This window comes from Saccostrea echinata, unplaced genomic scaffold (genome assembly GCF_033153115.1).
Source record: "Saccostrea echinata isolate AGI-Se365-2 ecotype Australia unplaced genomic scaffold, CSIRO_AGI_Sech_v1 ptg000002l, whole genome shotgun sequence".
Taxonomy (NCBI): Eukaryota; Metazoa; Mollusca; class Bivalvia; order Ostreida; family Ostreidae; genus Saccostrea; species Saccostrea echinata.
Window position 1 is genome coordinate 32,497,076 of NW_026889751.1, and position 14,260 is coordinate 32,511,335.

The following is a 14,260-nucleotide window of genomic DNA, read 5'->3' on the forward strand; positions in this document are numbered from 1 at the left end:
TTTCAATTTTTCAAAAATCACATAACCGTTCTATTCCCCGGCATTTTCCAAATCTCCATTTCTTTCTATATATGGTCGCCGTGCAGGCTTTAATATACGTTACTTTATTGTTTTTAACATCCTGTGTATTTATCTATATTCCAAATAAGTCCAATACAGACTGAATACTTTTATAATCATTTACCAACAATGAATTATCTAAACTCTTAAGATTTATATCATATTTAATGCATAAAATATTCAATGATAATTTTTTTTTATTTCCATACGTAACAAGTTGACTTATGTAAACTTGATATAAGACCACGCTGCTTTTCTGTTGCGCATATGAAAAAGAATTACAAGTTAAAATATTTTTTTAAGATAACAAATTACATTTAATGATGACTCAGATAATTTTTCCTATATCGACTGAGAAAATTTCCCCCTACTCACTTGTGCTTAAAAACTTTTTTTTTCTAATGAGGTAAAATAGAGAGAGAGAAAAAGACATCTACAGAGTGATTCACCAGTCGGGCTCTAATCCTTTTTGTTTGAGAATGTCTTCCAGGCCTTATATACTTCTAAATATCTGTATATACAAAGATTCTACATCTTTGACTTCCAATTTTCTATTAGGTGGGGTTAATACTGCCTCTTTTCTGCTGACCACATATAGTCTTAAAACTAAATCACTTTCGAAAAATATACATGTGCACTAATCTTTCCACATTCTCAACAAATTTGTGATAAATATTTTCCATAATAATTTATAGGACTTGCCGACACGAAGTACACACTATTAATTCAGAACACCACAAGTGATCAGTTCTAATGCACCAAGGTTCTCCTATATCGCGCCGTTATCGTTACCAACAGAGGTTCTTTTATCTCGTCTTCATCGACCGCCATTTTCTGTTTGTATAGCTGCCACACATCCGGTATTGTTCTCTTGTTTTGAGCATTGACCTTAAACTCTGACAGGTCAATGTCATCAGACATGGAGGGCTGTACCACATTCGATCTCGTGTCCTCCGAGAACTGGGTCCTGCTTACATCTTTGTTCAAGCTAACAGCATTAGTTAAGGAAGGAAGAGAAATTGTTTCTGAATGCGCCGTATCCATTTTAACTGTACTTGGAATGCTACCGAGTGTGTCTTGTTTGATAAATTCGTTACAAGGTTCGGAAGAATCTCCTAGAATTTTTTCCAAGTTTTGCGTGGTGTCCGAGTCCTTGAAATGCACCCTCGATTTCTGGAGTAATTCCTCGTTATTTTTCCTGACATTTCTGAGTAAAATTTCTTTTTCTATTTTTCGTCGTTGTTGTTTTTCGTACAGTTTACACAGAGACTTTGTAACATTGTTCACTTTTCTAACAAACATATTTGACTTACTGCGTGATAGCTGAAGATCTCCAGTCCCGAGGGAACTGGTGCCGGAGACTTGTGATGGTGAGCCAGAGAAGCGGGAAGGCGCAGCAGACGTACAAATGGAGGGATAAGCAGACGACTGCGTGCTGTGACTAGCGACGCTGAAGGTTTGGGATCTCCTGAGTGACCCATGTCTCAGTCCGTTTCTTAGTGAGGCTGAGCGGAGGTTAATGTCCGCCAGCTGATGCCGGACACATTTCTCCTCCAGGTCCAGTCTCCGGAGGTTGATTTCTTGGGCCTTATTGAGATACCTGTTGAATTCGTCCAGTTGCCGCTTTTCGCGCGCATTTCTTTGCCTCGTTTTAAAAAGTTCCTGGGCGTCTAGAGCGGTATAAGCATTGCTGATGCTGAAGTCATGATAAAGATGTCCAAGAGTTGGATTAATTGTCATTATTTAAAAACTTGCAAAATTCCAACAGTAAAAATAGTTTTGTTATCTTTAACGTCTGCTTCGATGTCAAGACTTTGTTTACAAAAACAAACAGTAGAGCGTGTTGTGTCTTTCCATTAGATGTATGTATCCCGTTGTTTGTTTTCACTTGTTAAGTTTTTCGCACCTTTGTTAGATGCTATCTTCAGAGCAGGTATCTTGGTACATAGATCACTTTGATGGAATTCCTTTTATTAACTGAAAATTTAAAACAATTTGCCTTATCCTTCGGATATTGCACTTAAACATAAAAGGATCCAAAAAGAAAAAATGGACCTCGCTACACCTCTGTGATATCCCCACTGCTTTTATCCATCAGTGTCACGCTCGAACATTTAAAATTTTAAAGATTTTTAAATGATCAACAAATATCGCATTGTTACGGTTGGTCCTTTCGGAAGCATAATCGAGAGTGAAATATCCAAACACACGCCGGCTCTTGTTCGGAATCCTAATTCTGGCGGCAAACAAGGAAATCTGTTGACACAATAAACACTGTATAATTGTCAGTGTGGTCTGACTCTGTCGGGTGAGGGTGTCCCCTCAATCACGGCGTACCCAGGGCAGTCTTTCTACGTCATCGGGTCTTCAATCATTTTCTCCACTCTTCATGGTGTTGGCCTTTTGTCTTAAGTCAAAAAGTTTTAAACAAAACATGTACTTGTTTTATTAAGAAATACTTCACGTTATTCACGATAGTGAACAAGACTCGCACGATTCCTATGTCCCCGGTCTCTACAGCCACTTAACATACAAGGTTAAAAAACTGTGAAATACGACGGCAGGTTGTTATCTAGAAGTCATTAAATTACATTTGCATTAAGTTAGTAGATCCGATATTGCATTTCTGTGAATGCTGAAAATTTAATAAAAAAAGATAAAATTGCCCCGTTCTGCCACTTGGAGGGTTCTGCAAATACGAGGTGGTTATTTAGAGAGCGGAAGTCAACGGGGGGGATTAGTGTGTTCTGTACACGAAATGACAATGTCAACAACGAAAGGGAACCACTTTACAAAAAAATGACACGGGAAACATACCGCGGGGACGATCAATTAAAAGTCTCGAGGGCTCTTAAAATTCTTTTTTTTACAATAAAAGATGTCAATTCTATCTCAACTTACACAAATGTAGCAACTAAAAGATAAACATGATTTATTTTAATGAATTCAACAAACTGGCTGTTTTCAAATTAAAAAAGAATGTACTGAAAGAAATTCTTTTCTTAACAAAGCTAATGTGACTTTTTAAATCTAAAATATTTATAACTGATTAATTTAGATACATAAATTTAACGACACGGTGTTGCAGATAAAGATAAAAACCTGTCATTGATGTTAGGGGGATTTTTTTAAGCTTACGTCATGACATGAAGATATGTTAACTGAATGGTTTATCACTAAACTGATAAAACGACCATGCTTATCTACAAAATATTACCTAAAAACAAGATATCGCACATCTTTGTCATAAGATCCGACACTGCAGTTTACTTGCATGGTGGAGAGAGAAACAAAACCCTGGGCGTTTCATTGATAAAATAATTTTATTCATATTAAAATAATTTTATTCATATGTAAAGTATATATGTATGTTACTTTTGAAATATGTTAAAATATGGTTACATGTAATAGGATGGTGCAGGGAATACGGTTAAAACATTTGTTTTCTTCCAGTAAAATGTAAAATAGTTTTAGGGAACTTTTGAATTGTATCCAAAAAGCTATATGTAGCTAAGACAAAATGAGTTTGTTGTATGAGAAACAAAGCAGTCATTTGGAACACATTTTGCAGCTTTATTTAAATTTTCATATTGATAAAAATTGTATGGTTATTTTTTTTTTCCATAAATCTTTTCATAAATACTTAAAACATTTTGAGTGAAACCGCGAAGTCGGGACACATTTGCTGAAACACCCTGTAGCTCAGCGGAACAAGGGGAGGGGAGGGGAGGAGAGGGGGTACTTCTTCGCAATAAAATAAATTTATATTGTTCACATGTAAATCTATATAACCAAACAAATGAACTTAAAGCATTTCAGTTGAAGAAATAAATTAAAATCGATAAAATGCATGTAATTCAGACGAAAGGTTTGTCATAGTATAGATAGACTTCCCAGAACTATCGTCATTCAAAGAAGCGTAGATGTTGACTGATGTCCGGAATTTTCTGTCTATTTCCCCTCCCCAGAAGATCTAGAGCTGCGCCTGGTCAAGGTTCTACTTTCAAAATTCACCAGTATATGCATATACCCATTTATATCACTCATTTATAACACTGAAAAGTTCAAAAATTAAATTGATATATCATCAATTTGTTAAATTTTGTATACAATTTACATGAAATTGATGTTGATATTACAAGTTAAATAAAAAAAAAATGTTTTATATATCATAATTCAAACTCCAAAAATATAGTATGTCTGGTAATAAAAAAATTTGCAGTTATTCTATGGCTGATCTACTTGGGGGACAGTAAAAGTGTTGTTCCTCGATACTGATGAAGACCAGGGAAACTGTTGCTCTTCAGGTTTCCGGCAATTTTTTTCAGTTTGTTCTTCCCATTACCTTTGGACAACAGTTTGACATTAGTGTGTATACATGTACTGGGTTCAATAAAAGAACATCATATCAAAGTTGTTTATGTTGAAAATTATGTTAATTGCATTTACTTTGCATGAAAGATTTAACACAACGTAGTTGCACATTGGGGTATAAGCTTTATGCTTGTCATTTTGAACTTGCATCAAATATCGCAAATCATAAACTCTTTGATCAGAACACATTTTTTATGGACGGACTCACTGATGATAAATAAACCGGAAATGTACAAAGTCACGTGTCATCGATCTCTCACGTGAACAAAGCTAAATATCGTCACATTCTATTAATAATTTTATGATTTCGAAGTCAAATCGATAATAAGTAACAGTGTCGACACACTCTATAAATCCCTGAGTAGAATTCGATCATTAAATCCTGTATCAGATAATTAAATAGTTTTATGAGCATTTCATTAAGAATTTGTCATAATTCCTGAAATATTAATGACATCTCGCTCACATCTCATTCTTCTGATTTCGTCCCCGTCGGATTCCTTCCTGAAATCTGGCCTTTAAGTAGTCAAACACGTGCGTCCATGCGCGTGCAATATCGGGAGTAAAATCATCCTCTAGTTTTTCTTTAAATGTATCCCGAATGGCAGGCCATAAAAGCTACAAATGAATATATTAGTGAAGAATTAACAATACAAAAAATGATTGTTGAAATCAGTTGCTCCAAATAGAACAGAATTAAAAGACGGAATATGTGTTCTGAAAAATTCATCTCAAATGAGATCAAATGTTAAACATGTCAATATAAATACTACTATTCTAAATATGTAATATCCTCATTTATCAATAAGTTAAAAATTTTGAGATTACACCTATGATTCTCATAACAAAAATCCTATTTGTTCTTAAATTTAAGGTCATAGGTCAGACCTGGGTCATCTCCATAGCAACATTGAATTAACTTATTCTACATAACTTAGGTTTAAATTACCGGTATATGTTTCAAACGATTCTCAGGGTCAAGGTCAATTCCAATGGTGTTCAAATATCTCATTATATTTGACCTATATGTATAAAATAGGAATATCATGTTCAGAAAGGGGTCATTCTCGACAGAAGAATTTCTGTATAGTGATAACTAACGTCCACTCCGGCGATATACTAAAAATAAAAGAACCCTAATCTACGTCCAAGTGAAACTAGAAGATATACACGTAAAAGAGAATAGGTTGTGCTTGGGGACGGGACTTCATCCCTACCCCGCTTCGACCGTATCCCATGGGTTCTTCGACTTTTTAAAAATATTTATCTATGACACCTTTACAAAGTATTACAATTGAGAAAAGCCACAATATAACCCAAAACAAACCTTTTATAAAACTTCACACTCACTGATACTACATTTTAAAAGAAAACTTTCTGGATCACAAAGTGCAACTAATGATCGTCCATTTTCGCTGTACATATTTCGAGTAGCAGGTGTTTGTGAATAGTAAGACAGGAAATCAAAAGTCAATATTTTTTCATAAATTGATTTTTCTACTGATGTTGAAATAGTTTTCTTTTGAAAGTACATTTCAAAGAGTTAATTGTAAACAGTTGACATAAAACACAAAAGGCTTGATTATATTTTACCACTTTTAATGACTTCCACCGACAATAATTAAAAGAGAAAAAAAATCGTCAATTGCAATGTTGACGTTTCAACATATACTAATAACATCAATGAGAATGATATTAAAGGAAGATCAAGAGAGGACTTTCTGTAGATGAAAATATCAGAAAAGGATGCGACTCTCAATTAAACCATTCAAGGCTAGTACGTTAGCAGTACGATTTGCAATTACGAAGTTACGAAACGTATAATCATTTCAGCAGAAGTAAAAATAAAATATCAGAAAGCAGGGTATTTCCTATACAGTACTTATTTTCACGTTATTCAAACCAGGGCTACAAAGAAATAATTCAGGTTATGTGAAAGTATCGTCTCAAAAATCAAATCCATACCACAGAAGAGACAGCAAAAGGTGCCCTTCATTAAGAGCGATAAGTTTGTTAAAACTTTTTTAAACATTATATTTGTAAAATTAATATTCCAAATGATCGACATAATATACGAGTATATTATTATGACTTTGTAATTAAATAAATCTGATTGGTTTGCTTCCTATCACGTGCAAAATTATAATTTACGATTTTGACCTGAGTTACTAAAAATAACAGGGAGAAATCCAAGGATGTGTTTATAATGGTGAGAAGTCATTAAAACTTACAAATTCCTACATAATGAATTTGTTTGTCTCTTTCTTTCTCAATGAAAATAATACAACAAATGTAGCCCTTTGATTCGGTCAATCCATAGGTTTTTTCGACTTCACAAAACAGCATATCGGCTTCGCACTTTGTGCTCAGTCGATATGCTTTTCTTTGAAGTCGATATACATATCTATGGATCGACCTCATAAAAGGGCTATATTTGTATAATATATGAACTAAAAAAATTCATTGATAAAAGTACCTTTTACCTTGATATTTTATTTGAGAAACGTGATACCTGCATTTGAATTTCATATAATTATACGTCGATAAAATAAATGTAAACATAGGTGTGTAATCTTTTTTTAACTCACCAAGAAAGAATTTATTTTTAAAAAACTTACTCCGACCATTTCCGGTCTGACGTGATATCCGGCGTGCCGTTCCCCCATCAGTATCAGGATGTTGGTCAGTATCACGGAATCCTCCAGACTCTCTACGGCCGCCCCCAGCCCGTCCATCACGATCCGGGAGTGCGTCTGTAGCTTCTCGTCGTCCAATACAACCTCCCCATCCGCCTCTAGCCGGGTCAGATTCTGGAACAGCTTCTTAAGATCTTTATTTTTCTCAAACAACCTGAAGCAATTGGAAACTATTTAGTATATGTAATGAAGTATATCTTTTTAAGGAAATCAATTTGAGCTTAATATTTTATTTTTTTATCAACTTTAAAAAATACAGGTATTTCTAATTATAATTATTTTCAAACTCTTGGGATATCCTATAATGAATTTAAGGACCAGATTTTTCTGGTGAAGGATGAGGTTCGTCATGTTAATGGAGTCTTGAAATTAATTATAAATTTGTCAATCAACTCCTCTCAATTAGCTTCACCTTCCCCTTAGTAACCCTGTATCTCTGATGTGTACGATAGAAAACTACTGATATATTCAAACGAAAGACAAAACTGAAAATATTGCTAAATTCAAAAGCCCTATTTTATCAAGACAGATTATAAATAATGATTTCTTTCCATTTAGAAAAGGTCTTGGTGTAAAGTAAAAGAAGTCTTCGAATTTTGTCAGGAATATTTGAAAATCACTCAAGGTTAATCTTACACGAGGGTCCATTTCCTAGACACTAAGGATTATAAGCGTAATGGTTCTCAGTTATCAGTCTTTCGACACCTGTTCATATTCAAAACCTAATGACATCTTCCAGTAAGTACACCTCCAAAGTGCTCTGTGACACTACTCAGGTTTTAGCTAATTAACGAAAAATGCGCCAGACGTGTGAGAAATGCCGATAAAATTGCACTTCAAATTGTATTTAGGATTTTTAAATCTGTTTGCAAAATTCAGTAATATTAGACTATAAAGTTCAGAAACTAAAACTACATGTATATATGTATCAAACATGAGGCATTTTTTTTTTATTTAATTTGAAATCAAAAGAAGAAAAACAAGAAAGAATTCTTAACTACTGTCATTTTGACCATGCAAATTCAACCATCTTATCAAAATTAAAATTCTCATTTAGTGAACGGATGTCACCATGGGCGATCCCCAATTGGGGGGAGGATACATGAATGTATACAATAATAAAATTATGACATGATCTGCAAAATAAACTGAAATACGTTCAATCATACACTTAAGTGTATTCCATGCATTTGTGGCGGTCAGGTGAGTTCGATCGCCTGTTGCCAGATAGCTCAGTTGGTAGAGCACCTGACTGGAGATTCAGGGGCCTGGGTTCGAATTCCGGCCTGGTCCGTCGCATATTACACATGAAAGTAATTGGCCAAGAACATCTCTAAGTGTGTATGGGTTTCTAGTGAGGTTAAGATATATCTGGATGATGAGATTCTGCATATATGAAGGAAAGGAATTAAACTATAATCCTAAAGTAAATTTTAATCAATATTAGGTCATTATCCTACCAGAGTCATTCATTTTAGAATGGTTTGCATGGATAAAACAACATGTCCTGATCAATTTGTAATTTAATTAGATGGAAATTAATTTCCCATCAGCATTTTAATTTCAATATTTTCCTTAGGATGATGATTAAATCATATTTATCAAAAGGAGATAATATACGTATAAAATATTTTGATATTGATTGATTTTTAAAATGAGTTTTATCTTCATCGATCATTACGTATAAATAAGTCTGAGTTTCACTGCTTATTTCACTCAGCATCATGCCCGCTAATCTGTATCTATTAATTATGAACAATGTAGTGTATACATATAAAACAATCAATACCTAGGTTATTATTTGTAAATATTTACATTTGCAAATATTTTCCCTTATATAACACTATTGAAAGCAACGCGTATCTATATCCGTATAAACACAGGAACGTTCGACGTAATTTCTCAGTGACGTCATAAAGGGTCGACGCGCAAACAATGAATCAAATACGTGCCGTTGAAATGAAATAAAACATTTCACGCGTTAAAGATTATAATCAGGAAAATATAAAATATGAATAAGTCATAAATGTAAATATAAGTAATAATGTATCATTTATCATCTATCGGATATAAATACGGGTTGGTACGAGATCAAATTTACCATAAAACCCTTCGGGATTCGATCTCGTGAGCAATCCGTATTTATATCCTGATGTTTAAAAATGATACCTTATTTCTTAAATATATTATATAAAATCTTCTAATGCATTTGATAACAGAATTGAAGCATTATGATAACCAGAAGTCTCTGATGAGACTGTAGCTCTACTGGTCTGTTTGTATAACAAAAGAAAAGTAGCACTTGGATTTGAAACATTGCAACATGCAACAATAAATAGAATTATGTATCTTAATGTAGTCTACTTTTGTGACAAGTTATATTGAAATCAAATGAAAACTAGGAGTAGTAGCGTTTTGAAAGTATTTCACGGAAATTTCTATTTTTAGTACCGGTAACCATGACAACACCATTCACCCAAATAAAAAAAAACAGAAATACATATTATGTATCGTAGTGTATTCTAACTGTGTGCCAAATTAGATTGAAATCAGACCAAAATTGTAGGAGTAACGTTTTGAAGGAATTTCACAGACATTTCTATTTAAGTAACCATGGCAACACTGTTCATCAAATTCAAAAACCAATGCAATAAATCATGTATCTTAGTATAGTCTTCTTGTATGCCTAATTATATTAGAAGCAGACTAAAACTGTAGCAGGAGTAGTGTTTTAAAGGAATTTCACAGAAATTCCTATTTCTAGTAACCATGGCAACACCGTCCATCGAATTCAAAAACCGATGCACTAAATTATGTATCTTAGTGTAGTCTACTTGTGTGCCAAGTTATATTGAAATCGGACCAAAACTGTAGGAGGAGTAGCGTTTTAAAGAAATTTCACAGAAATTTCTATTTTTAGTAACCATGACAACACCGTCCATCGAAATCAAAAACCGATGCACTAAATTATGTATCTTAGTGTAGTCTACTTGTGTGCCAAGTTACATTGAAATCGGACCAAAACTGTAGGAGGAGTAGCGTTTTAAAGGAATTTCACAGAAATTTCTATTTTTAGTAACCATGGCAAAACCGTCCATCGAAATCAAAAACCGATGCACTAAATTATGTATCTTAGTGTAGTCTACTTGTGTGCCAAGTTATATTGAAATCGGACCAAAACTGTAGGAGGAGTAGCGTTTTAAAGAAATTTCACAGAAATTTCTATTTTTAGTAACCATGGCAACACCGTCCATCGAAATCACAAACCGATGCACTAAATTATGTATCTTAGTGTAGTCTACTTGTGTGCCAAGTTATATTGAAATCGGACCAAAACTGTAGGAGGAGTAGCATTTTAAAGGAATTTCACAGAAATTTCTATTTTTAGTAACCATGGCAACATCGTCCATCGAAATCAAAAACCGATGCACTAAATTATGTATCTTAGTGTAGTCTACTTGTGTGCCAAGTTATATTGAAATCGGACCAAAACTGTAGGAGGAGTAGCGTTTTAAAGAAATTTCACAGAAATTTCTATTTTTAGTAACCATGGCAACATCGTTCATCGAAATCAAAAACCGATGCACTAAATTATGTATCTTAGTGTAGTCTACTTGTGTGCCAAGTTATATTGAAATCGGACCAAAACTGTAGGAGGAGTAGCGTTTTAAAGGAATTTCACAGAAATTTCTATTTTTAGTAACCATGGCAACACCGTCCATCGAAATCAAAAACCGATGCACTAAATTATGTATCTTAGTGTAGTCTACTTGTGTGCCAAGTTATATTGAAATCGGACCAAAACTGTAGGAGGAGTAGCGTTTTAAAGAAATTTCACAGAAATTTCTATTTTTAGTAACCATGGCAACACCGTTCATCGAAATCAAAAACCGATGCACTAAATTATGTATCTTAGTGAAGTCTACTTGTGTGCCAAGTTATATTGAAATCGGACCAAAACTGTAGGAGGAGTAGCGTTTTAAAGAAATTTCACAGAAATTTCTATTTTTAGTAACCATGGCAACACCGTCCATCGAAATCACAAACGGATGCACTAAATTATGTATCTTAGTGTAGTCTACTTGTGTGCCAAGTTATATTGAAATCGGACCAAAACTGTAGGAGGAGTAGCGTTTTAAAGGAATTTCACAGAAATTTCTATTTTTAGTAACCATGGCAACACCGTCCATCGAAATCAAAAACCGATGCAAAAAATTATGTATCTTAGTGTAGTCTACTTGTGTGCCAAGTTATATTGAAATCGGACCAAAACTGTAGGATGAGTAGTGTTTTGAAAAATTGTTTACAGACAGACGGACAGACAGACAGACAGACAGACAGACAGACGGACGGACGACGGACACCTTACTATCGCATAAGCTCTTCTGGTCTCTGACCAGTAGAGCTAAAAATTATATTTAAATAATAATATAGAATAGAATTATTTTTTAAATCCTAGTATTTTCATTGTCACACAATATAAATATTAGAGTTGATGATCAATAAAAAATTTTAAGAGAACTTTTTTTTAAGGAACTGGAGTTGGAAAAAAAAAACAACAGATTACTATAATCAACAAATTATGAAACTTACAAACCTCTGATTTTTTTTTTTCAAATAATTAAAGTAAATATAAGTTTTTCGTGGTTTTTTGTTTGTTTGTTGTTTTGTTTGTATGTTTTTTCTTTTTTCTTTTTTTTTTTTTTTTTTTTTTTGGGGGGGGGGGGGTTGTTGTTGTTTGTTTGTTTGGGTGTTTTTTTTTGGAGGGGGGGGGGGGGGGTCATGTGAATCCTACATTGTTTGTCTCCCTTGCCTATGGAATACCATCAATCTGCCCACCCTATTTACCTATCATATTAGCCACATCATTCCAGCCCCATTTTTTTTTTTTGGTTACCTTTCCTACTACAGGACGTTTTCTGTCCCTGCAACTTTGTTTAACCCCCTAATATAGAACACTTCCCAGTCCCGCCTAATTTTGTTTACAACTCAAACGCCAACCCTTCCGCTTTTGGAACACTTAATAGTCTTTTAATCATTTTCAATCCTCGCCTTTTTTGACTGACTATCCTTCCGGTCCCACCTATTTTGATTACCTCCCCTTGTTCAGAACACTTACTTGTGGAAGACCATCATCCCCGCTCCATTTAGATCCTGCCCTACGATTTTCCAGCTCTCCTTGACTAATCGGATATCCTCGGGTGTTACATATGTCTCTAGTTCCCTCTTTTCGAGGTTGACCTCTTCAATTCCAGAGAACGTGCAGCCCATGGTTGTATTTTCTCTGAAAAACATAGGGCAAAGATGATTTTTTTTTTAACACATGAAAGATTTATTAACAAAAATATCGAAGCCCGATTCGTTATGGTTAGCATGATGTACAGGCAATGTTGTTTTTTAAAAAAATGTCAGGCAGGTTAAAGTTCAAGGTCATAAACAGAAGTCTTCAAGTTTATGGTACAATTTAAAAAATGTCTACCAATAAGCAATATACATCAATGGCGTATATTCCTTTCTGTTCATATGTAGGCTAATGTGAAGTCAAAGACTTCAACAGGCGTGAAGTGTCAGTATAAGAAGGTTCACTGCTCATATGGGGAAAAGGGGGGGGGGTGGTACCCACGTGAAAAAAATACGGAAAAAGACCAGAATGGTGCAATTTTATGTAATGAAAACAAAAAAAACTTTATTTGGTTTTCTAATTATATTACGTTTTTTACACATGTATTCTGGTCTAAAAAAATTTCTGTGAAGTTGAAAGACACCCATGATTGTCATCTGATCAGTCAGTATAGTAATATATACAAATTTTTGGCAATTATGAAAATAGAATTGTCATGACTACTTAACAATATTAAGAAATTTTAATCCTGTACAATTCACCCCTTCACAGTGCTTATGTAATATGGAAAAGTCCTTTTTGAATACTTTGTTTTACGGCTTTTCTAATAAAACAAAAATATATCCCGTAAAGAATTTTTGTATCATTGTTGAATAAGTAAAATGCAATTTGCTAAGAACATTTTTTCGCATTTAACATCAAGCAAAATAATTGTTTCGTGTTATGGTCATTTTCCCCTTTATATTAACTGCAGTATAAATATAAATATTTAATTTTTACAAATTGGGTAAAATGATATGTAGGCTACAGCCTTTGTGCCTATATGTTTGTATGTATGTACATGTATGTCGACCTTTAACCCAATCCTGCCTGGCATGATAAACCACTCGAACCATTACTCTGGGTATTTTTGTTTATGAGTTTGATGCAGTGTAACCTGTCCAATCCGAAATACACTGGGAGACAAATTCTGTGTAAGGATAGACAGGGTGTCAGATTATACACAGTATAAAAAACATGGAAATGGTTAAATAAATTGGAATGAAATAAAGGTCAGAATTCACGGTGAATCGGATTGCACAGGTGTCGGATAAGATTGTTTCCACTGTACATATATATTATGGCGATATTTTATTATTTAAGAATAAATAGAGGATTCACTAAGTAATTCGAAATGCAGGTTATATTAAAAAAATTCGTAACAATGAAATATCTATTTCAGGAGATATTTCTACCTTCAGAATATTATTTTGAAAACATTTTTCAAACAAAAAAATAAAACTTTTTTTCCCTATTAGACTTATATATAATTAGCAAAGCTTTTCATGTAAATACATGAGGGAATTCAGAAAATTCAGATTAAATAAAAATTCCTGATATATAAACGCATATAACTGGATTTCAAATCGTTTTCGTTTTTATTTTTTTAAGTTTATATATCTTACTTTTATCTAACTTAAACTATTAGATACTTACGTTAGACTCTGCCTATAGTTCGAAGACAAACTCCGCCATCTTCTGGGCTCTGCAATATTAAAATCCAATCATTAAGAAAACCGATACAAGTGAGAAACCGTCGTCATTATCACCAGGACACGGTAAACTTGTAAATGTTTCATTTCATCTATTAAATTATAATTAATCAATCTTCACTGCCTCGGACACGCTTCATTTACCGCCATGTTATTCATTTAGCCTATAATACCATTATTCGTTACACTAAACATTTGATATGATGTAGCTTTTCTTTTAATGAAAAGGTCAATTAATAAAACAAATAGCATAAAAA

The 14,260-nt window shown here is 33.7% G+C and overlaps 2 protein-coding genes across 2 annotated transcripts; both read right to left on the bottom strand.

The window, feature by feature from the left end:
• Nucleotides 1–393: 393 nt before the first annotated feature.
• LOC133202796 (uncharacterized) lies at nucleotides 394–2,085 on the bottom strand. Its single transcript, XM_061338675.1, has one exon. The coding sequence runs from the start codon at nucleotides 1,798–1,800 to the stop codon at nucleotides 811–813; it is 990 nt and encodes a 329-aa protein (XP_061194659.1). The 5' UTR covers nucleotides 1,801–2,085; the 3' UTR covers nucleotides 394–810.
• A 2,662-nt stretch (nucleotides 2,086–4,747) lies between these two features.
• On the bottom strand, nucleotides 4,748–12,401 carry LOC133202805 (neuroglobin-like). The gene is made up of 3 exons (XM_061338685.1): nucleotides 12,250–12,401; nucleotides 7,053–7,284; nucleotides 4,748–5,052 (listed from the first exon to the last, which is right to left on the bottom strand). Exons 1-3 carry the CDS (start codon nucleotides 12,399–12,401, stop codon nucleotides 4,897–4,899), a joined length of 540 nt encoding a protein of 179 aa, XP_061194669.1. The 3' UTR covers nucleotides 4,748–4,896.
• Nucleotides 12,402–14,260: the final 1,859 nt, after the last annotated feature.

Coding starts and splice junctions, on each gene's coding strand:
- LOC133202805 (XM_061338685.1), bottom strand. CDS start 12,401: ATGGGCTGCACGTTCTCTGGAATTGAAGAGGTCAACCTCGAAAAGAGG. Junction 7,285..12,249: donor GGGATGATGGTCTTCCACAA/GTAAGTGTTCTG, acceptor CAATTGCTTCAG/GTTGTTTGAGAAAAATAAAG. Junction 5,053..7,052: donor TCAGACCGGAAATGGTCGGA/GTAAGTTTTTTA, acceptor ATTCATTTGTAG/CTTTTATGGCCTGCCATTCG.
- LOC133202796 (XM_061338675.1), bottom strand. CDS start 1,800: ATGACAATTAATCCAACTCTTGGACATCTTTATCATGACTTCAGCATC.